The sequence below is a fragment of the Vulpes vulpes genome, chromosome X (assembly GCF_048418805.1).
Source record: "Vulpes vulpes isolate BD-2025 chromosome X, VulVul3, whole genome shotgun sequence".
In the NCBI taxonomy this organism is placed as follows: Eukaryota; Metazoa; Chordata; class Mammalia; order Carnivora; family Canidae; genus Vulpes; species Vulpes vulpes.
The window spans coordinates 35,002,750-35,027,428 of NC_132796.1; the positions used below are offsets into that span (position 1 = coordinate 35,002,750).

Genomic DNA, 24,679 nt, shown 5'->3' on the forward strand with positions numbered 1-24,679 from the left:
GGAAGAGAGGATTCTGGTATAATTAGTAGGTCTAGCCCTCACCTAACACTGAGCGAATGGATGAAGTAATTAACGTTCTTGGCCCCACATTCTTGGTAGATAGGAGAGTCTTAGGAGATAGGGCTGCCAGATTTAGCAAATCAAGATATATGACGGCCAGTCATATGTGAATTCCAGATAAACCATGAATACTTTTTAAGTATAAGCATGTCCCATGAAATATTCACGACATAGTTCTACTAAAAAGTATTCGTGATTCATTTGAAATTCAAATTTAACTAGGCGTCTTATATTTTATCTGGCACTCCTGCTTAGAGGGCAGGGGCTCCTCGAGGCGCCTGGCTTCCACCCAGCAGGTGCTCAGCATCTGTGCAATTGTTAGAACGAAATCCAAACCAGCTCCGCAGCTTCCACAGCTGCACCCGAGCTGGGCGGAGCCAAGCCACCGGGAAAGACAGACACCCCCGACACCGTCACTGGAGATCCGCCAAGGGGTCTGCACCTGAGAGGCAGCCCCACCCGGTGGGCACTCAAGATCCTTCCACAGGCTTCGTCATCCCCCCCACGTCCCCGACCCCCTGCCCTACGCTCCGTCTCGTGACTCGTGGTCACCCGCCGGGGGAGCGGAGCCGCCCGACTCTCCAACCGCTGTCTACCATTGGCGGGGCCTTCCATCCATCACGCTAGGCCCCGCCCACAAGGCCGACGTTCCCTGGACTACGTCGCTCCCGCAGGCCGCGACGTAGCTAGCGATTGGCGGAGAAGGCGGCAGCCGTCCCAGCGGAGACGACGACGGGGAGGTCTCAGGGAGTCGGGACGAGACGGAGCGCGTCACCCCGTACCGCTGCGGTGGTCGCTCGCGTTCAGCCGGTCCCGTCCGTGCCGCCCTGCACTGTTGCGGCCACCGCGGGACTATGGCTGCGCTCGTGGTGCTCCTGTCCTTGTTGGCGGCGGGTGAGGGCCGGGGCGCGCTGGAGGTGGCCGTGAGCCCCGGGGGTCGGGGGCGGCCCCAGGTGGGCGGTAGCGGGGCGGGTGCCGCAGTGCGGGCGCCCGGCGGCGGCCTCACCCCAGCCGCCTCCCTCTCGGCCGTCTGGTCGGACCGACCTGTGGCGGCGAGGCCTGGCGGGCCGCCGGGGCGGGGCCAGGCCGCGTGGGGGCACCTGAGCCGGCCTCCACCCTCCGCCTCTTCCAGGAAGGCGCGGCCACTGGTCCCGTCGCCGGTCTCTTCCGGCTCCGGAGGCACCGGGATGCGTTTCTCAATTAACTGTGACCGCAGCCCTCGGCGAGGAAGGGAAGGCCGACTTATGAGCTGCCATCAGATGCTGCGTCAGTTTCTTGGCATTTTTCTGGTGTCTTCCTTTCCAGCGTTTGTCATCAGTAATTGGTGAAGTCCCCTCTATTCCCTTACATGTTTCAAATACAGAAGTTGGAGGTGGAGTAACTGGTTTTGTAGGATTCTTTCTAAAGGCAAGTTCAAAGTACCTCTCAGTAGTTTGTCAGGGTTCTCCATTTTAAGGATTTGGAAACTAAGATGTGAGTCACGTTCCTAGGGTCACATGTCAAGTAAATGATAGCTTTCAGAGTGGAACCTAGGTTCCCTAGTGTTCACCAAGTCCGCTAATATTTGGCCTCTTACTGTGTATCATGTAATTCGTTTAATTATACAGTAGTCCTTAGAAGAGGACATCATCCTCGTTTTACAGGGCGATCAGGCCTAAATCCATTACCAACAGCCCGCAGGTAGGAAGCAGCAAAGCTGGAATTGAACCCGAATCAGCTGGCCCCAAGGCATGGGTATTTCCATTGTGTGTGTTGTGGCACAAGTGACAGAAATGCGCCTACTGCGTAGGAATGATGGGGACCTGGACTGGGGGCTCAGTGGCAAACAAAAGGCCAGATTGAGAACAACTTGGTCTCTGTCTGTTTAAAACCTATAGCTTAAAAATCTGTGGGAGGCTCCACCCACTTTTGGAATGGTGGTTTATTTCAACAGGAGGGTATAGACCACTGGCATTCTTGAAATCTGACATTCTTGAAATCTCCATCCCTGGAGGTGTGCTCGGGGTCATGTGTTGATAATTATACTTATTTTCATACTCCCAGGGTTTTAGGGTTCTTTTGTTCCTTTCATTTCTGCTTCTGGCTCTGGAAGGGTCATCCTGATCTATCTAGTAAGTTATTTTGAGGGGTGTTTTTATTTGTTTGAAATGTAGTTTTTGAAATCTAAAAAAAATCTTCCCTTTGATACTGTGATTTAACTGAATATCTGTTGAAATCCCATCTTTTAATGTTGTGACTAATAGTTTGGTTCAGTGAGGTTTAGGGTTTTTTTGGTTTTTTGGTCTGAAGCAAAGTAATTGCTTCTGTACACGATTTGAACATGCTTTCCTACCTAGAGTATAGTTCATACAGACTAAGAATTTGACCTTGTCAGTTTCTGCATTGCTTGGTCTTGTCACATGAGGTTAAATTACTATTTTCCAGAATGACTAAATGTGATTTAGTGGAAAACATCTCCAAGAGATTAGACTTCTCTATTTGAGAAAAAACGTAAATCCTTTAAAATGGTGTTAACCAGAGAGAGACTAGAGGAAGGGAACTAGTGTTATGAATACCATGTCAAGAGGAGTATTTGAAAAAAAAAAATTCAGATGTTTATCCTAAACAGGGAAGGCCAAGGGCAAACAGGTGGTATTTGAAACAGTGTCATGTGGAAGAGGGATTTGATGTGGCCAGTGATGCCCCAGAGGTCAAAAGTAGGACCTATTTTGTTCTTCTCTTATTGATTCCATCCACTGTTCATCGATCACAGCATAGTACCGTGGGAGTTCCCAAAGGGAAAGGAAGGATACTTACCCTCTAGCCCAAAATGGGAGATAGAAATTTTGTTGTGGGGGGTGATGCTTCATGGGCAAATATGTGGAAAAGATTGGAGTGGGGGAAGGCAGTTTAGACAGAATGGCCTGTGTATGAGCAGAGATATGAGCAAAAGAGCCAATAGTTTGGTGGGGCTGGAACGAATAAGGATTGAGCTGGAGAGCTCCCAGGAAGTAAGGTTGGTGAGGTTCCTTGGGTGTTCTGTTTTAGTTTTTGTCTCAAAAGCTCTGGGCAGTAAGTGCAGGTGGTTAAGCTGATAGGTGAACAAACCCACTGGTATTTTGAAAAGGTGCTAGAAAAGCTGGCCCAGGGAATAGTGTGACAGGTAATCAGGCAGCCAGTTCTAGGAAGCCTGGTAAGGGTCCGGGAGTGTGCACCTGACCTGGAGGGAAGAGGATTTGTGAGATAAGGGAAAAAAATGGACAGAATTCAATGGTTGATTGGCTGTGGGGCTGAGGAAGAATTTAAAGATGACCAGTGTGAGCAGCTGCCTTGGAAGATGGTGTCGAGATAGAGAATACAGAAGGAGCATGTGGAAAGATGGTAAGTTCAGTTCGGAACCTGTTGAGTTTGAAGGACCCATGGGACTTAGAAGGAAATGCTTATTAGCAGGCTGTTGGGTATGTAGGTCTAAGGCTCCAGGGAAATCTAGGCTGGCAATAAAAGTCTGGGAGCCATCAGTGTTTTTGGCGTTTGCAGCCTGAGGAGTTGATACGCTCGGCCAGGGAGAGGGATATAGACTAGGAAAGCAGTGAGGGTCAGGAACAGAGCCCTCAGATCTCAAAAGTAGAGTTTGCTCGGTGATCTGTTAGGATGCCAGAAGAGGGTACTAGAACTTCCATTTGTAGCTTTTTTAGCTCCCCCCCCCCCTTTTTTTTAATAGTAATGGTCAGATATTTTGTAGAATATCAGTCAATTCAGGTTTGTCTGATGTTTTCTTATGATTACAGTGGGAGGAATACAACACAAGTAGCTCATCCTTTTTAAAAAGTTTCTGGTTTTGTGTGCTTTGTAATATATTATGAATGTACAGTCTATTCTACAAGTGTGTACTTTATAAATAAATATATGTATATTGAGGCTGCTGTCAAATTTTGTACCAAAAGAATTGAAATCTAAAAAGTTTGGACAGGGGACACCTGGGTGGCTCAGCAGTTTAGCGTCTGCCTTCGGCTCAGGGTGTGATCCTGGAGTCCCGGGATCAAGTCCCACATCGGGCTCCCTGTATGGAGCCTGCTTCTCCCTCTGCCTGTGTCTCTGCCTCTCTGTGTGTATCTCTCATGAATAAATAAATAAAATCTTTAGTAAATAAATTAATTAATTTTTTAAAAATTGGACATCACTGCTTTAAAGGATGGAAAGGAAAGAAACTGAGGGGAAACTGCCAGAGGGACTGGGAGGGGGGTGGAAACAAAACAGGGGCCCTAGCTTCATGAGGGCCAAGGCAGGAAATTTTCTGTTTTGTTTTTTAAGATTTTATTTGTTTTCTTTTTTTTTTTTCATGAGAAACACAGAGACCCAGGCAGAGGGAGAAGCAGGCTCCCCACAAGGAGCCGGATGTGGGACTTGATCCCAGGATCACGACATGAGCCAAAGGCAGATGCTCAACCACTGAGCCACCCAGGCATCTCAAAGCAGGAAATTTTCAAGGAGAGAGTTACCCAGGATTGGTGCTTTGAGAAGTTAAATAAAATAAGGGCTGAAAATTGTCTTTTGGATTTGGTAAATGGCATCAGTGGCCCAGTGGGGTCAGTAGCTGTGGGTTAGATGGTAGTGTTAGATGAAGAAGTAAAGAAGCAAACAGTGATGGTGATTTGGTGGCTCTTCCAGGACCCTTCCTCGGAAGGGAAGCAGAGGCTGGTAGAGGTGGGGTTTTGTGGTTGTCATTTTAGAAGGGGAGCACTTAAAGCGTATTTTTATGCTGAAGTGAAAGAGCCGGTTGAAAGGGGGAAGTGGGTAGCATGAGGCATGGCTTCACTCATGAACTCAGCAACTATTTCTTGAGCACCCATTTGTCAGGCACTGTTCTCAGCCCCAGGGATATTCTGTGAACAAGACAAGCTGGAATCCCAGCCCTCGTGGAGCTTACATTTTTACAGGGCCAGCTTTTTGTGCCTACAACCATATAGCCACCTAACTCCTGATCCTCATTTTCCCAGGATAGTGGCATAATGAACATTGAATGACAAATAGGTGAGCGAATGAAGGTTCCTAAGAAGGCTGAATTCGGGGGTGATGTCAGCCTGGATGAAGGACAGCCCTGCCAGCATCTGGAGGGAGAGGAGATAAGCCTGGGAGCTGATGCTGATAAATTTATAGTGCGGAGAGGAAGCAGGCAGTGGGCAGGATTCCTGTGCTCTCTTTTGAATCCAGGGATGAGGTTATCTAGTAAGACTGAATCAGGGGTGATAAGATGCAAGAAGTTGGTAAGCTCATTTCAATTGAGTACAAGGAAGAACTTTTCAGGGGACTGGAATGTTGGGACAGTAGAGATGACTGCTGGCAAACGTTGGGTTTGTAAGTTGAGGCAGTGTCCCCCTTGACTGGTTATATTCTGGTAGAGAAGGGGAGACTTCCTGTCAGGTATCCAGGAGAAATCTGGAGTAGGCAACAGTTTCTCAGTCTAGGCCACAGCTGTAAGGTTTTTCTATAGCCTGAGGCTCCTGAAGGACTGTCATGCAGGCACCAAAGTGGGGAATCTACCTACAGTGTTGGGGCAAAATAATTCAGTAGAGCTTTCTTTGCTGGGATTGAGTGAATAGGGCCCTATTACAAAACAGGACTATCTCCAGATCCAAACAAGGTTCTTTAAATATGTATGGTACTTAGAAAGTACAGGTCTCTTGCTGCCCCATTTTCCTTAGCGTTTGCAATAACCACTAGTGTAGTGAACCAAGATGTCTATCAGTTAGAGACAGCCATTCCATTCTAATTTTTTTTTTCTACCTGCCTTTGGCTAGAACACTTTGGAAATCCTGCTCTGGTCTGCGCTGAATTGAAACTCATAACTCTTCATGTTGTATCAGCACCATCCTGAGGCCTTTTATTTACTGTCAATACTGCAACACCAAAACATTTATTGTTGCTTCTAACTTTATTCCCATACCCTGTAAGTGGTACTTTCCTTAGGTCAAGAGAATAACAGTGATGCTTTATTAAAGTCTAATTTTCCCATACTAGGTAAGCATGGCCAAGATTTGTTTTGGACTTGGAGCTAATATTTCATAGGAATCTGAAAGTTTCCATAAGTTACTTGTCCTTGTCTAAGCTAGACATCATTAGGTTAACACAGAATGGCTGAAGAGGCCAGATACCTCATCCTTGGAGGGTTTATCATATAGTCCCTTTATTCTCATCCTTTGCCTCTTAATCTCAGACTCCCTACCCCTAGACTTGTTGGCTATATTATTACAGAATACTTGTTCTCAGCCTCTTGATAAACCCATTGGAAATACTATTTTCTAGACTACTTCTAAAGTCTGCAGTGTTTATATTCTGACTAGTAACATGGGCCCCCCTTCCCTCACCTTTGACAGTCCTCATTTTGCTAGGTTTGTTTATGGGTTGTAAAAAGAGATCTGCTCTATCTGAAGATATACTAACTTGCTCAATTTTTAGAGTGAAACACTAGGAGTCTTAAGAATTTGCATTTTGAAGAGAAGGTGGATGGCAGAAATACTTTAGAGATTTCAAGTTTCTTCCTTTTTAGTCTGTGCCAGGGTTTTGCTTTCTTTTTGTTTTTATTTTTTAAAGTTTTATTTAAGTAATCTCTACACCCATCGTGGGGCTTGAACCAACTACCTAGAGATCAAGAGTTGCATGCTCCTCTGACTAAGCCAGGCACCCCTTGTTTGCTTTTGAAATTCTGGAGCCATGCCACTGATTTCTAACTCTTGCTGAATGTGCCAAATGCCCCTGTTTAAGGGCCACCTGCAGGAAGGTATCTAGCTCATTGAGAGAATTGTGTTTCATAACTGTGCCTCTGTGACAACCCAATGTATGGACTTGGGTTCTTAGAGCAATACTTTGAAAAAGAATTTGTTGATGTTTGGGATTCAGCACTTTGTTCAATAACATGTAGTATGCTAAGTCAGTGGAGAATGGGGAAACAGGTTTTATTTTTTATTTTTTGGAAACAAGTTTTATATTTAATAATTTTCTACATGGGCGTAAGAGATATATGATGTTGATCATTCACTTATTAATCTGTTTTCTTCCAGGTGTTTTGGGGAGCGAGTTCAGTATATTAAGATCACCAGGGTCTGTTGTTTTCCGAGATGGAAATTGGCCTATACCAGGAGACCGAATCCCAGATGTGGCTGCATTGTCCATGGGCTTCTCTGTTAAAGAAGTATGTGTATTTTTGAAAAAATATTGGGAGCTGCTTCTAAAAGTATTTTTGTTGATTTTTCTGCCAATAGCCCAAGAAACCAAGAAGCAAACATAGGTATATTTAGTAGAGATTACAAAAGGTAAAACTTATTTGTAGTCGGGGAGATTTGGAGATGTGCTACAAACTTGGCTTATGAAACCAAATCATCATAAATCATTAATCATGTAATTATTCATAGTAGTGATGTTCTTTGTATATGAGAATGCATCTGTCCTATTAATAGGATGTACAGTTTTACTTATTTTGTCAGTACACAGTAGATGTAGGTCTTAGCTTGGGTTGCTGTTACAAAGTACCAGAGACTGGATGGCTTATAAACAATAGAAATTTTTCTCTCACAGTTTTGAGGGCGAGAAGTCCAAGATCAGGGTGCCAGCCCAGTCAGATTCTTAGTGAGCACCCTCTTCCAATTTGCAGACTGCTGACTTCTTTCATGTCCTCACAGGGTGGGGAGAGGGTGAGAACTCTCTGGAGTCCCTTTTATTAAGGCACTAATAACCTCACTGTGAGGGCTCCATCCTCATGACCTAATCACCTCCCTAAGGCCTACCCCTAATACTATCACACTGGGGGATAGCTTTCAACATGAACCTGGGTGGGGGGGAGACAAACGTGCAGTCTATTCCAATTTATTATGAATGATAAAATGTGCATGCGTCTTGCCAGAGTTTAAGAATGTAATGTGGTCAGTAGCTGTGGAATATAATGCCTAGGACCTTGGTTTCCCACAGTGAAGCCATAAGCTGTTGAGTATTTGGCTGCTGCCATGATGTAGTGAAAGGGGTGTAGGTCCTGTCACGAGAGGTCCTCAGTTAAGGGCATGGAGAGAGGGGATGTAGTCTGCTCTCTCTTCCCATTTCCTAAGTCTGGTGCTTCTGATGTGGTCTCTAGACATCACCTGTCACTCAAAGGGACTCTCCTCTTAGGTCCTGAGTTCCCTTGAAGCCTGAAACCCTGCAAGGGAGCTGCCTCTCTACTGGGCCTGTGGGTGGTCCCGAGTTCCTTACGGGAACAAGACTGGCTGTTTACATTTAAGGATGAAATTTGTACCTACTTCTTTATAGACTTAAATTTGACTACCCTTGGCTGTCATAATAACCCTGAGAAGTGATTATTAGTAACTTAACATGAGCTGCTTTTAGGAGGGATTTTATTTATGAAGAGTTTAGTCTAAAGAGAAGACTTTAAATGGCAGTTTTGCTGTGTCCTTATGAAAGAGAAAAGCCATGCTGTCAGTAAGGGCAAATGATGGGGTAGGGAGTGGGGATTCGCCCCTGGTTCTGTGAAGAGTATGTAATCTGGAATTTGAAGAGGATCTACATTTTGTTTACTTGTCTGCTTTCTTCCACAAAAGGTTTGGGAGGACTTACTACTAGACTTTGTTGTTTCAGATCTGTAGAAGTTTAAGAATATGAAGGAGGGGGGATCCCTGGGTGGCGCAGCGGTTTGGCGCCTGCCTTTGGCCCAGGGCGCGATCCTGGAGACCTGGGATCGAATCCCACATCAGGCTCCCGGTGCATGGAGCCTGCTTCTCCCTCTGCCTGTGTCTCTGCCTCTCTCTCTCTCTCTCTCTCTCTCTGTGACTATCATAAATAAATAAAAAAAATTAAAAAAAAAAAAGAATATGAAGGAGGTCAAAATCCCCATCCCTGGTTAGGAGATTGCAACTACTGCCTTAAACATTTGCTTCCCCTGCCCGCCCCCCCTCCCCTGTGAATTTTCATTGCCAGTGTTATCCCGGAACCCTTTGACTCTGCTTAGTACCTGTTGTTGGGGAGGTGGTTTCTGGAGTGGATAAGTAAGCCCCGTCTCATGTTTTACAATGTCTAGGACCTTTCTTGGCCAGGACTTGCAGTGGGTGACCTATTCCATCGTCCTCGGGCTACCATTATGGTGATGGTGAAGGGAGTGGACAAACTCGCTCTACCCCCAGGCAGTGTCATTTCATACCCTTTGGAGAACGTGAGTATTTATTATAAAAAATTAAAGGCACCCATTTTTAATCTTGTCGAGCTGTCATTATGAATTATGTTCGAAGCACACTTTTCTTGTCCACATTTTCTTGGGCATTATCTTGTCACTTTCCCTTCTGAATTTTATTTGATTATTTGTGTAAGTAGGAGACTGGAGTCTGTTTTGCTGGCTCACTTACTCCTTCACTGGCTTTTCAGATAGTGTGGCTGGATGAGCTATCGTGAGAGGCCCTCCTTCCATTGCCAGCACATAGAAGTCACTAAAACATGTGTGTAGCTGAATTTTCAAGCAAGGGGTACACAGAGCTGCCAGACAGGCATGGAAAGCTCAAAAGGTACAGTGGTGAGCCAGAGCTTCATGTTTCTTACAGAAACCCAGGGGCTGTGAAATGCTGTCTTGTTCTCAAAAGGGGGACTAGTAAAACCCCAGCTGCCCCAGAGCTACACACCAGAGGAGCTGGCTTACCACTCTTGAGCAGTGGCACCCAAAGAGTCCCCTAAGAGAAATCAGAACCTCAGGCTTGGGCTGTGCAGAGTGGTGTGCCCCAAATTCACATGACCCACCCCATACAGATGCCTCCACAGCCCAGGGCTGCTTTGATTAAAAAAAAAAAAAATTGAAGAGTAATTCACAAAGCACTTGCAAGAAAAAAATGCCATGAGAGAGTCTGCAGGCGCAACAAATTGAATTCATACCCTTAGAACTACAGATAACAGACCAATCTCAAGGAGATTTTAAAATACATATGTTAAAATTGTGAGGAGGTTCAAGGAAGGGATAAAAAGAAACTGAGGCAGGTAGAAGACATTTTTGGTATGTGGTGCATTCATTGATACCTCTGAATATTGTAATTTATCTTGTGATTTCTTTAACCCATGAGTTATTTAGAAGTGTTTAACCTGTGGGTTATTTTCAAATATTTTTAAATTTTTCAGTTTCTAATTTCATGGCATTGTAAGACTGGTCTATATGATTTTGGGAGGGAATTTTTCAGACTTTCCGTGGTCTAGTATAAATTATTTCCAAGCACACATGACATGATTACAGAAGGCCATGTACTAGGCCACAAGGCAAACCTCAACAAATAATAATTCATATCAAATAAACCACCCTCTCTGACCACAATGCAGTTAAATCTGAAGATGATAACAAAACAATACCTTAAAAAAATGTATTTGGAAGGGTGGGGAGGATGGAGGTAATAGGTGCAGGGGACGAAGATGTACAAACCTCCAGTTATAAAAAAGTCACGAGAATGGGAAGTACAGCATAGGGAATACACTCAATAATATTGCAATAACTTTGGTGACAGATGGTAACTAGACTTACCATGGGGATCATTTCATAATGTGTATAAATACCAGATCACTATGTTGTACTCCTGCAAACTAATACAATACCGCATGTCAGCTATACTTCAATAAATAATAATAAGAAAATAAAAATGCATTTGGAAATGATAAAAACAAAATAGATGACCCCTCAGGTTTAAAGCACACTGGAAATCTTAAAAGATATTTGAGAAAAGCCATTGTCTTCACAAAGGAATGATAGTAGAAAGCAGATTTCTCATTCCCATTAGACACTAAAAGCAAGAACCAAAAAGCAGTGACGGTCTATGGGGCGCCTGGGTGGCTCAGTCGGTTAAGCGTCTGCCTTCAGCTCAGGTCATGAACCCAGAGTCCTGGGATCAAGTCCCACATCAGGCTCCCTGCTCAGTGGGGAGTCTGCTTCTCCCTCTGTTCCTCACCCCGCTCATGCTTTCTCTCTCTAAATAAATAAACAAAATCTTTAAAAAGAAAACAAAAGCAGTGATAGTCCAGTATAAGGCCAGGCTGAGAATACAGTTTATATCATCATAATAATGATAGATCCAATGAAAATTATGACTATTGGGAAGGTGACAGCATGTATGCGGTGGGGGATAGGGCTGTGTGATGCAAGAAAGCTAAATCCTCATTCTCTATAATCAATAAATAGATGATCTCTAAAATGGAAAAATCAAGATGTAGTAACTAAACATATTTAGAAACGGTGGCAAAAGGAAAAGGAAATGGTTTGAAAGTGGGGGCCTTGGGAATGAGAAATGGAGCAAACTTTATTTTTCATAGTCTAATAGAACTCTTCATATCTTTAAACTGTATGTATAATCCTTTTTCTATATGACTCTTGAGAAAAATTTATTTGTTTTTAAAGATTTATTTATGGTGGGATCCCTGCGTGGCACAGGGGTTTAGCACCTGCCTTTGGCCCAGGGCGCGATCCTGGAGACCCGGGATCGCATCCCACGTCGGGCTCCCAGTGCATGGAGCCTGCTTCTCCCTCTGCCTATGTCTCTGCCTCTCTCTCTCTTTGTGTGTAACTATCATAAATAAATAAAAATTTTTAAAAAATTTATTTATGGGCACCTGGGTGGCTCAGTCGGTTAAGTGTCTGCCTTTGGCTCAGGTCATGGCTCAGGTCGTGATCCGAAGGTCTGGGATCAGCAGGGAGTCTGCTTTCCCCTCTCTCTTCGCCCTTCCCCTTGCTCATGCTCTCTCATTTGCTCCCTCAAATAAATAAAATTTTAAAAGATTTATTTATTTTAGAGAGCATAGGAGCTGGGGGGAAAGGTAGAGGGAGAGGGGGAGAAGGAGACTCCCAGCTGAGCGTGGGACACCCTCCCCCACAGCCCTACTGGTTCTCACCAATCAGAGATCATGACCTGAGCCGAAATCAAGAGTGGGACACTTAACCAACTGAGCCATCTTAGGTGCCCCATCTCTTGAAAAAAAAATTTTTTTTAATCAACAGGAAAAGTTAGTTGGAATAGATGGACTCCTACTAAATAATTCAAAAGTTAAAAAGAAAATCACAGTGGAAGTTTTGAAATTATTTGGAAGTGAATATCAATGAATGGTACCATATACTTAAAAATAGTGAGGTGCGGCTAAAGTGGTAAGGAAAGGAAAATTTATAGCTTAAATGCATGCATTAGTTTATAAGATTGGAAATTACTGAGCTAAAGAAACTGAAAGAATTTCAGAATAAATGAAAGGAAACCGTAAAAATCAAAAGGCAGATTTATTTATTTATTTATTTATTTATTTATTTATTTATTTATTTATTTTATTGGAGTTCAGTTTGCCAACATATAGCATAACACCCAGTGCTCATCCCACCAAGTGCCCCCCTCAGTGCCCATCACCCAGTCACCCCAACCCCCTCCCCTCCTCCCTTTCCACTACCCCTTATTTGTTTCCCAGAGTTAGGTGTCTCATGTTTTGTCACCCTCACTGATATTTTCACTCATTTTCTCTCCTTTTCCTTTATTCCCTTTCATTAATTTTTATATTCCCCAAATGAATGAGACCATATAATGTTTGTCCTTCTCTGATTGATTTATTTCACTCAGCATAATACCCTCCAGTTCCATCCACGTCAAAGCAAATTGTGGGTATTTGTCATTTCTAATGGCTGAGTAATATTCCATTGTATTCATATACCACATCTTCTTTATCCATTCATCTTTCGATGGACACTGAGGCTCCAAAAGGCAGATTTTAAAAATATTTTTATCTTAGTAATAAGATTATTAAGAATGCGATTTCTGTGAAAATCATTGTTGAGGATCCCTTTAAAATATATAAAAATCCAAAATGCTATTAAGATGTTAATATGCATGCAGTCAAAAACTAAGGATTTTTAAGACTAGCCTCATTTTACATGAGTACAAAATGTGAAAAGAGCTCATGTTGTTGCTTGACCCTGATTGACTGCTAACACTTTTCCTGGCAGTGGGTGGTAAATGAAATACAAGGCTCATAGGGCAAAATCCACAAAATCTTAAAAAATTACCCTTAATCCTCAATGAAGCTTCTGTTTGATTAGCTCCTTTCATTAGAATTTCAAGTCCTATAGATAGAGAAATTTCATTCTCTCCAGGACACACACACATCTCCTTCTAATATAGTAGAAGAAAACAGGAGATTTTAAGCAGATGAGTTTTTTCCTTTTTGAGCTTCGTGTTCTGTATAATTTTTTCTTCTCCTTCACAGTTTGGCTCTCATCTGACTCAGCAGCTTCTCTAATTTGATTGCTAAGGATGTGTTACCTTTAATCTTCAACTTTCCTGAAACAAGTGCCATTACATTAGGTGAAGTGAGGCTGGAAAGTCACAGCTCTCGCATTCCCTTAAAATAAGTTAATAGTATCATGAATTAGATGAAATTCCAGCATCAAAATTAGAGATGAATTATATTTATTTCTGTCTGTACCATGTTAGCATTAACTTGCTACTTACAAACACTAACCATTTAATAGTAGAGGGAATCACTGGGGGAAAAAATCACTGTAAGAAATCTCATTTTTAAAAAAAAATCTCCATTTAGGGATGCCTCGGTGGCTCAGCGGTTTAGTGCGTGCCTTCAGCCCAGGGCATGATCCTGGAGTCCCAGGATCAAATCCCACATCAGGCTCCCTGCATGGAGCCTGCTTCTCCCTCTGCCTATGTCTCTGCCTCTCTCTCTCTCCCCTCCCCCCCCCCCCCCCCCCCCCCCCCCCCGTCTCATGAATAAATACATAAAATCTTTTTTAAAAATCTCTATTAAAACAAAAACACTGGGCATCCGGGGTGGCTCAGCAGTTTAGTGCTGCTTTCAGCCTAGGGTGTGATCCTGGAGACCCAGGGACTGTCAGGCTCTCTGCATGGAGCCTGTTTCTCCCTGTGTCTCTCATGAATAAATAAGTAAAATCTTTAAAAAAAAATAATTTTTTTTAAAAAAGTAGATTTTTACTACAATTGGTTATTTCAATTTGGTATCATGTGATCCCAGGGTAGAGGCTTCAGAATTCTTGTGACATACTTTATACTTTATATGCCTTGTCTGAGTCTTCAGTCTATCTAGAGAAAAACCCTAAATCCAATATTTTTAAAATTCTGAAATGAAAAATGAGGTCTAGCTCTCTTCCAGTGAAATTTAATTCTTCAAATTTTTCTGACCTTCTTTTACATACAAGTTAATACTTTATTATAGAATGTGCATTCATTGTAACACACTTAATATTGAAATCAAATGAATTGCTGCTTAAAATACACTAACTACCAGGCACCTGGCTGCCTTCAGCTTGGATCATGATCCCAGAATCCTGGGATCGAGTCCTGCATCCGGCTCCTGCTCAGCAGGGAGTCTGCTTCTCCCTCTACTCCTCCTGCTTGTGCTCGCTCTCTCTCAAATAAATACATTTTTAAAAACCTTTTAAAAGTATATGAACTACCACCAGGAAATGATAATTTTGCAAGTGTTGTGTCCTTCATGTTGGCAAGTTACTTCCCATCTAGGTGTATGAGAGATACAGACTTGAGGCCTTGTGTCTAGGGCCTGCTTTGTTCCTTTAGAAAGGCTGTGTTTGGAAATGTTTTGGGTCTTTTGAATTTCCATAAATGATGGGGTTTTTTGTTTTCTTTTAAGGCTCTTTTGTTGTTGCTGAATGGTTTCTCTTACCCTTGTATTCTGACGATAATTGGTCTTACTCTTAAATTTCAGGCAGTTCCTTTTAGTCTTGACAGTGTTGCAAATTCCATTCACTCCCTATTTTCTGAAGAAACTCCTGTAGTTTTGCAGTTGGCTCCCAGTGAGGAGGTAAGTGATAGTTTTTATTTAAGGTGTTTTAAAAGGTAAGCTTTCCTTAATGAAAATTTAAAACTACTTTTATGAAAAATTGTATATATGTTCTCTATTGATTGCATATACATATATATTCTATATATACTCTGTATATTGGAATTAATGTGCAGACTGTAACAAAATTTTGGATTCTTCTTGCAGAGAGTGTATATGGTGGGGAAGGCAAACTCGGTTTTTGAAGATCTCTCTGTAACATTACGACAGCTCCGCAACCGCCTGTTTCAAGAAAACTCTGTTCTCAACTCACTTCCCCTCAATTCTCTGAGTAGGAACAGTGAAGTAAGAAATGCCGCCATTGAATGAATACATGAACATCATTACTAATTTTCCATGTCTTATGTCCCCTGACTTCAGGAAATGACAAGTTTTGCCAGTTTCCTGCTGGCATAGATTCTTCTTCTTTAGTGTAATTTTTTTTTTTTTCTTTAGTGTAATTTTTAAATGAATTCCAAATCCCACGAACAAATAGACTTTTTTTGTGACTTGAGTAAATAGTTTTATAATCTCTTGCTGCAGGGGTTGCCACCAGTTAAGGCAGACAGGCCAGGAGTCACACAAACTACTTGATTGGTGGAGCTCTGTTGGTCTGGTTATGTAGAGGCCATTATTCACTGCCATCTCTGATGTGTTGTCTCCTCTTTCTAGTACATTCTCAACAGTACAGTAGAGGGAAGGACTCTTACTTTTGACTCCCTGTCAGCTTCACCACCCTCTTTACCATGTAGCATGCCACCTTTGTGGCAGCCTCTCCTCTTTACCTACTATGGATGACCAGACCCGCCATTTTTTCTTCTCTGATGTGGAATGTATTCAAAGAATGTGAGCAGACTGGGCCACTGGCAGGACCTCATTGCAGTGTGTCAAGAGTATTTTGATTCCTGGAGAGAAAACCACTCGAGAGTTTGGATGCTTTATCAAGTTTTTTTAAAGAGCTTTTATTTAAATATTCAAGGAGTCTTATAACTGCTCTTAAAAATCAGACCTGTGCTGGGTTTATCTGAAACTCCCATTTCAACTAATTCTGTTATCATACCTTTATCAAATATATAGTTTTTTTTTTTTTCAAATATATAGCTATTGAGGGTAGTCACTGTACTGAGAATGACCCATCACCTTTTTATCAGGAAATGATTTTATGAGTATTTTCAGTTGAGATGAACCTACCAAATGGAGAAAACTGTTACCTAAAATCATTTACTATGCTAAACATTTATAATATATCCTGTGCCTTGCATGATAAGTGGCAAATACAGATCTCTGATGCATATTTAAAATAATGCTTATTTCTTTTGGCCCTCTGAAGGTTGATCTGCTCTTTCTTTCTGAATTGCAAGTGCTACATGATATTTCAAGTTTGGTAAGTCAGCTACTCTAGTATTTGTTTCATTTATTTTGGTTCCAAAAGATATTTCCGGAGAATCTTGAAATGATAGTGAGACCAATTAAAATTTGATTCTGCTTTAGATTTATGGTACCACAAAAGTTAAGAAATTGGTGGTGATGGGAATTCTGAACTCTTTTGTTACAGTGAAATTATTTTGCATTTCTGCTTCTAGGAGAGATAGTATATATATATCTTCAAGGGCACAGGCCTGGGAGTAGGGCCACCCTCGCCATAGTCCTGACTTGGCTGTTGATTTCTTGAAAGACATTAAGACCTAATTCCTGTATCTTTATCTTTGGGTCTAAAATAGAAATAACAGTTTGGACTAATAATGCTGTCAACCAAGTCAGGAAGGAAATAAATATACCTGTAGTATATTTTGTGTGTGAGAGTGGTTCTTAAAAAAAAAAAAAAAAAAAAAAAAAGCCCTCCTGAAACTAAAAAAGAAAACTTACTGGTATGCTGTCTTCTGAGGTTGTTGCCCAGTTTTCAGTGGATTGATTTGGGGGAGTCTAGAGGTGTATTGCTGGGAGCCAGCCAGCCCAGTGCTCTAGGAGGGCATGTGTGAGGTAACTGCTCTCTGAGCACTGATGGCTCATGCTCTCCTGGGATCAAACTGGTCCTGCTGTCTGTTCTTTCATGCCCTGGCCCATATCTGAGCGTGTTTTGTTTTCTTAAGTTCTATGTAGGCCCTGTGTGAGGCTTGTACTCCTGACCCTGAGATTCAGGGTCATATGCTTTACCAATTAAGCCAGCCAGGTGCCCCTTATATCTGAGGTTTTTTAACTAAGAAGCTTTTTTTTTAAGAGCTTTTATTAAATATTCAAGGAGTCTTACAGTCGCTCTTAAAAATGAGATTTGTGCTGGGTTTATCAGAAACTCCCATTTCAACTAGTTCTGTTTGCCATCAGATTAGACTATTTGTATATTGTGGCACACTGGTATGGTTCTGTTCAGCCTAGTTTTTAGTTCAGTATAGAATTTGAAGTGGCTGTGTCTGACATGACCCACTTCCTTTTGTTTGTTTGTTCTTCTAAGTTGTCTCGACATAAGCATCTGGCCAAGGATCATTCTCCTGATTTATATTCGCTGGAGCTGGCAGGTTTGGATGAAATTGGGAAACATTATGGGGAAGATTCTGAACAATTCAGAGACGCTTCCAAAATCCTTGTTGATGCTCTGCAGAAGGTAAATTAGTGATGGGGGTATCTGAGGTCAGAGTAATACCATTTCACTTTTAGCCTCTTAGTGGAAAAATCTATTTAGTGAAGTACTGTTGATTGAAGTCTCCTCTTTGGAGGACCTCTAATTTTAGTGACAAAGGGTAGAGTAGGTCAGAGATGTGTGCTGGGATGTCTCTAATGCTGGCAGAGACAGCAGAGGAAATGATCAATAACTCCAGCACAATACTTTTTTCTTTTAATTGTGGTGAAATAATATGTAAGTTAAAGTTACCATTTTAACCCTTTTTAAATGTACAGTTCTGTAGCATTAAGTACGTTTACATTGTTATACAACTATCACCACCATCCATTGCCAGAACTTTCTTCTTTGGTACCTGAAACTCTGTCTCCATTAACCCTATGAAATCTTCGAAGGAGCACACTCTGCACCATACCAGACATTGAGTAGTTGTGTAATAGGTGCTAGTTTCTCTCTACCCTTGGAGTTGCTTACCTGCAGCTCTTCAATGAGTTAAACTTTATAGGTGTTTGTGATTAACTGGAGACCCCTTAGGAAGATTTTTACTTCCTTTTCCACTTCCTTCCCCCAGTTTACATGCCAACAACTTGTTTCTTCTTAATTTTATTTCAAATGTTTGAATATATGTTGAAGATTAACACTTTTCTGAATATTTTGACATAATCAAACCTTTAAGACCGTGTGGTGCGTTAGCTAATAGGTGGATATATGTTCTCATAGGTGCACAGAGCTTTAACATTATTTTCATAAATGCATGTTTGCGATTCATAGTAACATCCGTAACTCTTCAGTTTGCAGATGACATGTTCAACCTTTATGGCGGGAATGCAGTGGTGGAGTTAGTGACTGTCCGGTCGTTTGACACATCTCTTGTCAGGAAGACAAGGACTATTCTTGAGGCAAAACAAGCGGTGAGCACATTTTTAGACCCTGCTTCAAAACTGTAAAAATAAAAACAAAAAAAAAAAACCCACTAAATCCTCAATCACCTGTGGGCTGCATGGACGATCAGACAGTAAATCTGGGAAACAATTTCAGTGAAAACCTAGATTGCTTATTCACGGAGGCATGTGTGTTTTGCCAGGCAATGCTCAGTTCTTTAGGGTTGTAATCAGATAATACAAGATTTGAGTTAAGGATGAGTCTATCAAAGCCAGTAAGATAATTAAAATACTGCTCTTACAAGCAGACATCAGACGTTGATGTGAGGGAGTGGAGGATTCAGCACGTGGAGTCTTTTCCTGGAGGTATGTTGTCTGTGTGGCATAGTCTCTCATTTTCCAGGACCTGCTGTGTATACTCCTGAGAATTAGATTTACTTCTGTAAGTTTTCAGCCTGCATCATGCTTTGATTTTAAGCATTTAGAGGGTCCTAGGCAAGGGTGCCAGCCATAGCAAAATGTGTGTATGTGAGCATAGACAAGAGCTGCACTCTGGGAACTCCAGAACAGCATGTGGGCAAGAACCTTATTTATAGTTGGTTTGAGAGCTTAGAACAATTACACAGGCATCTAGAGACACTCCCCTTTGGACCCATTTATTGATCTCAGTGTGGGACTTAAGACTGTCAAAGGTAATGCTAATTCAAGATCATCTAGACGTGACTGATCTGAGATAGTTTCATTCTAAAGGGAGTAGGAGGCCCTGTATTTAAGACAGTATGGGGACACCTGGGTGGCTCAGTGGTTGAGCATCTGCCTTTGGCTCGGGGTGTGATCCCAGGTACCACATGGTACCCCGGGCTCCCAGCATGAAGCCTGCTTCTCCTCCCTCTACTTGTGTCTCTGCTTCTCTCTGCCTCTTGTGAATAAATAAATACAATCTTAAAAAAAAGTATGGTAGGCTGGACAGTCCAAAAAATATTCTCACTACAGAGCATCTAGGAATACCGATAAAATATAAACACCTTTTTGAGCGTATAGTTTAGCTCTCAAGACATAACATTCTTCAGGAGCAAATAAAGAAAAGGAAGTCAAACTGGTAGGCAGGCTACCCTGGGAACATTTCTAGTTGGGTTACCAGGAGAGTGGTAGTAAGGCCCTGGCTCCCTCAGAAGGGCAGGGTTTGAAATGGACACTTCTATATAAAACTGGGGGAGCCAGGGCGGACTAAGAAACCGGTATCTGCCCACTGGCAGAGGAAGACAAAATGGCAGGTTGGGCTCCATGTAGCTGGGGAATGTTGTTGGGGATGGGAATGTCTCTTAGGGAATTCTTTTTCTCTCTCTCTCTCTCTCTTTTTAAGATTTAATTTATTCATGAGCGACACAGAGGCAGAGGGAGAAGCAGGCTCCATGCAGGGAGTCCAACGTGGGACTCGATCCTGGGTCTCCAGGATCACGCCCCGGGCTGCAGGCGGTGCTAAACCTCTGGGCCACCGGGGCTGCCCTCTTAGGGAATTCTTAACCACAAGTCCACCTTCATGTGGGTTTGTGGCTCAAATTTATATTTACTGCAAGTTCTAGGAAGCCCCAGGCCAAGAAATTCACACAAACCCTGGTCTCAAGATGGTAAGACCTGTGGTGCCCAGCAGGAGTAAATGTAAAACCTCTGGTAGGACATTCCCTCCACACGAGCCACAGTGGAGCGGGTGCCCCCAAATGTGAACTCAGAACATCATGAAGCAGGGGGAGCCAGTTTCCTGTGAGTGCAAGGTAGCTACTAACGTGTCAATTAGACCACCAAAAACTTCCATAGAATATGGATATAGGCTATAAAACAATTTAAACTGATTAAAGAAATAGGAGTCAAGAAAAAGAATAAGATACTTTTTAAATTTAAAAGATTTTATTAGAGAGAACACAAGCAGGAGGAGTGGGGGAGGGAAAAGCAGAAGCAGACTCCCCCTGCTGAGCAGGGAGCCCCCAGGACCCTGAGATCATGACCTGAGCCAAAGGCAGACGCTTCACCTACTGAACCACCCAGGCGCCCCTCAACATACTTTAATGGCAGATGTGAATGTAACTGGAGCCTTCCAGTACTAGATTCTTTCACCACTGTCCCCACCAGGCCTGCTAATTTTATAGGAGGTGACTCTGGAGAGAACTGTGCCAGTTTGAAGAAGGTGTCCATGTTTTGGGAGTTTGGCAAGGCAGTTTTGCAGAGGTGAATTACTTTGTCTTCTCTGAGGTGTTAGGTGGAATTTATAATGGATAAATGGAGTTTATTAGGAAATGAGCTTATTAGGAAAGTAGTTTCTAAAATTATTTATTGTCTATGTGGTGAGGGGCCAGAATCAGGTGGCAGTCACTGGATTTTCTTTACCTACAAGGTAGTGCATTAACATCTTACACACATAATCTGAAGTCTACAGTATCTAGCAGACAAAAGCACTCAGAGCCAGGAGGCTTGTACCCAGCACCCCTGGGAGCACTGTTCTGCCCCGTTCTCCTGTGTCTGGTGTCTGCCCCTCAGCTCTGTGCAGATGATCTCCCCAGTCCCCAGGAGACAAGGCCCTGGGCTTAAGGTTCTCTGTAGGGTATTGGAAACGTTCTACAGTTAGGTTGTGGCGCCAGCCGTGCAGCCCTGGGAATATCCTAAGGTGCAGGGAGTTGTGCACAGGAAGAGAGAACCTGTTTACCCCCAAAAAGAGAGGTTTCCAAGGGTGAAATCCTTTAGTGTTTGCCTCCTGTTCTGAGCTTCCCACACATGGGAATGCCCAGCTCCTCTCTCCCACTGAGATCACGATCTTGCTTTAGTCTGAGGGAGAGTGTCAAGAGTTTAAGGAAATGTTCAAGTGCCCACAACATGCCAGGTGCTGGGGTCTGAGGCTGCTTTCTCTTCTCTGTCCTTTTAAGACAAGCCTGATCCTATTGCTCACTTCCTGCCTGAAACCTCGCCCACAGGCTCAAGGCCACATTGCCCATACCTCCCCTGCCTCTAGCCACTCGTCCTGCTGCTTTCCTCCTTGTTCTGTTCTCCAGCCAGGATGAACGAAGCTTCCCCAACAATGCCTCTGCGCACACCTGGAATCGACTCCACCCCCACCAGGGCCTGGCAGGATGAAGCTGTGGCTGAATGAACTATTTGTTTTCCTCTTTAAAATTAAAAATTTTAAGTGGAGCACACATAAGCATATAGCATGTGGGGAAGGGAACACAGTACTTGTTCCTCTGAACCTCCCGGTCCTGTCCCTGTACCATCCCCATCCCCAGGTAACTGCTGTCCTGATACATTAGTCATGCCTGTGATTTCTTTACAGCTTAACCACGGAATGGATTTATCCTTAAAGACTAGTGTTTGGTTTGCCTGCATTTGAATTATATGTGGACGGAACCCTGCTGTGGTTTTCAGAGTCACACAGGCTGTAGGTCAGGCCTCACTGCCACAGCTTCCATTGTGTGGACCTGCCACATTCTCTGTGCGTTAAGTGGAGATCCCTGTGCATGTGTCTCAGTACACAGAAGGTTTCCCTAGGGTATGGACTTGCTGGATTACAGGATATGCATACTTTCGACAATAGTGAGGTCACCACACTTTCTGAGGCAGTTGGACTGGTTTATGCTTCCACTGTGTGCTTACCTTTTCCGGGGAGGCTCCCCTTCCTGGCTCCTCCTAGTAGAAGCATGTCTTAATGCCGCCTAGGAATAAATGTTTGATAAATGAATCAGAGCTACCAAATGGGGATAATTTCCTATCTTAAAATTCTTCCCTCTTGATTTGCTTTCTTTTCTTCCTCATAGAAGAACCCATCAAGCCCCTATAACCTTGCATATAAGTATAACCTTGAGTATCCGGTGGTTTTCAACATGGTACTTTGGATAATGATCGCCTTGGCCTTGGCTGTAATTATCACCTCTTACAATATCTGGAACATGGATCCTGGATATGACAGCATTATATATAGGATGACAAACCAGAAGATTCGAATGGATTGAACTTTCCTTACGCCAAACTTAAAAAAGAGGTTTGGAAATTGGCTGTTTTGTTGAATCTTCTAGTGTAAAGTAGATGGTATACTTTAAATTTATAAAAAAGAAATTTTGTTCTCCGTGTGCCTGTAACGTTCTTTTAGAGTCAATTATAGTATTGATGTGAATTGATTTGTGTGATATAGATTCCATGATATGCTCAAATATGATATAACCATTTAATATAATTTCATTCCATTTAACATTTGGAAATGTGCACTGAAATAAATGTAAAACATTTAGAATAGCTTGTGTTATTTATGTTGGGGAAAATGCACTGAATTTATTAGACAAACTTAGGAGCGCTTAACTTCCTTACACAGAACAGGTGAAAATGACATTTGGGCTATTCTATACTATGAACCATTTGTAAATGTCTTACTCTTGATGTAAATATCTCTGAAACAAGATAGAACGTTTTTAAACTTCAAGTAGCCCTAAACAGGAGATTGAGAACTGCATCTGATTCACAGAGGGTAGCTGGCTTTTAACCTCTTCTGAACGTTTGATGATCTAAATCGTAGGGTGCATATTAAAAATACTATGTTGATCTAAAAAGAAACTGGAAAAAAACAGCTGGAGTTTAGATACCTGTCATTAGATACCCAAAAGCCAGTATTTGGGGGACATCTTGGGGCTTGACTATAAAATCTTTATTTTAATAACTTTTTCCCCTGTGTAAGTTACTGTTAATGGTTTGTGGTACGTCATTCTCTAGAATATTAAGTGGAAGTAGATGCTCCCTACTTTTCATGTGGAAGTGGACCAATGTCTATAAAGAGTGACAAATAAAGTTAATAATGATTCCAAATTTGTGTCATTTCCTAATGAAGCAGGTTGTATTTACTCAGAATTGGCTGTTACACAAACGGTTTCATGTCTCTTTAACATTTGTTTATTCTCGCTGCCTCCTGAGATTCAGTTTCAAGACAAGACATTTTAATTACCATTCTTATTGAATTTATACAGAATATCTGGTGAATTCACACTAGACTTTAAGTAGGAAAAGCCCAAATTTCCCTGTAGTATTTAAAAGAGGAGTAATTGATCAAAATAGAAAGGACTATCTAAGGTAAAGGCTTAAAGGTTATAATTTTATTTCTTAAAAGACTTACTAGAATTTTAAATTTCATGATCATGTAGCAAAATCAGTCAGTTGTGCTGTCCTGCCCCTGGGAACTCTACTTGGGCTCAGCAGGAGCTGTTTCCATGCCCCTTCTTTGGAAAGATCATCACATCCTTTTTAAGTAACACTGAGGGTGGCAGGTTTGAAAAGATGGAGTCAAGCTAGTTATGTTTTCTACCACTTAGTGGAAGATACCTTTAACAATTACAGTGTTAAGTGTCCACAGAGGAAGGTTTGATTTTCTTTGTCTCCTCTAACTATAAATGGCCAAGCTAGTATCCCGTTCCCCGGGAAGAGAGTTCCAAAATCACTGAAGTGTTCTCCACCTCTACCTCCCTGGTAAGGTTATCGGGGTGAGGGTGTTTTCAACTGCCTGTTCCCAAAACGCTAACCCCCAGAGAACTCAACAGAGCCTGTCTTTGGGGAGCCAGAAATCTATAAGGCTGCGGAATAGTTAAAATCCGTGTTTCTTTCACAAATTTCTTATATAAACATTGCCAGAGAAGACTGTGATTACATAGGAAGTAAACCAATGCCTTTGTAATTTAAAACTGATGAGATGAAGTTCTAGGGGAGAAAAGAATTACATGACAGCACTGCTCCTCATAGTGTAAATGGCATCAGCACCCTTCTGTCTGTTAGGCAGAAAGCAGTTAATTAAAATAAATGTTCTGCCAAGATTATTATACCTGTTGCTGATGATTTGCTTTTAAGTCTAATTTTGTTCAAGAACATAAATCAGTGTGGAGATTTGTATAAGAGGCAGGAAAGCTAGACTCATGACAGACTATTCTACTGACAAGCTGAAAAAACCCAATCACTTTATATCAAATTGGTAGAATATTCCAGGCTTATAAAATATCTGAGATTCTACATGTGTGAGGTACTGCTTCTGGCCTAATCCTTTTACGAATGCTATAGAATTGATCTTTGTTCTCTTTGGCTATGCCTATTTTGAAGGAATGGTAATATGAATACATTTTCATTGGTACCAAATAAGTGGAAGCCATGAACTCACTTTTTTTTTTTAAGATTTTATTTCAGAGAGAACACAAGTGGGAGGGAGAAGCAGGTTCCCCACTGAAAAGTGAGCCCAACATGGGACTCATCCTAGGACCCTGGGATCATGACCTGAGCTGAAGGCAGA

At 42.2% G+C, this 24,679-nt stretch overlaps 1 protein-coding gene across 2 annotated transcripts; it reads left to right on the forward strand.

Moving 5' to 3' along the window:
• The first annotated feature begins 313 nt into the window (after window positions 1–313).
• ATP6AP2 (ATPase H+ transporting accessory protein 2) lies at window positions 314–23,217 on the forward strand. 2 transcript variants are annotated; one of them, XM_026012214.2, is made up of 9 exons: window positions 314–954; window positions 7,098–7,228; window positions 9,101–9,232; window positions 14,770–14,865; window positions 15,052–15,189; window positions 16,214–16,267; window positions 17,333–17,482; window positions 18,289–18,408; window positions 22,179–23,217. In XM_026012214.2, the coding sequence occupies exons 1-9, from the start codon at window positions 915–917 to the stop codon at window positions 22,371–22,373; spliced, it is 1,056 nt and encodes a 351-aa protein (XP_025867999.1). In that variant the 5' UTR covers window positions 314–914; the 3' UTR covers window positions 22,374–23,217. The 2 variants fall into 2 exon arrangements, with proteins under 2 accessions (XP_025867999.1, XP_025868000.1); XM_026012215.1 differs by lacking the exon at window positions 314–954 and having other exon boundaries at window positions 7,061–7,228.
• Window positions 23,218–24,679: the final 1,462 nt, after the last annotated feature.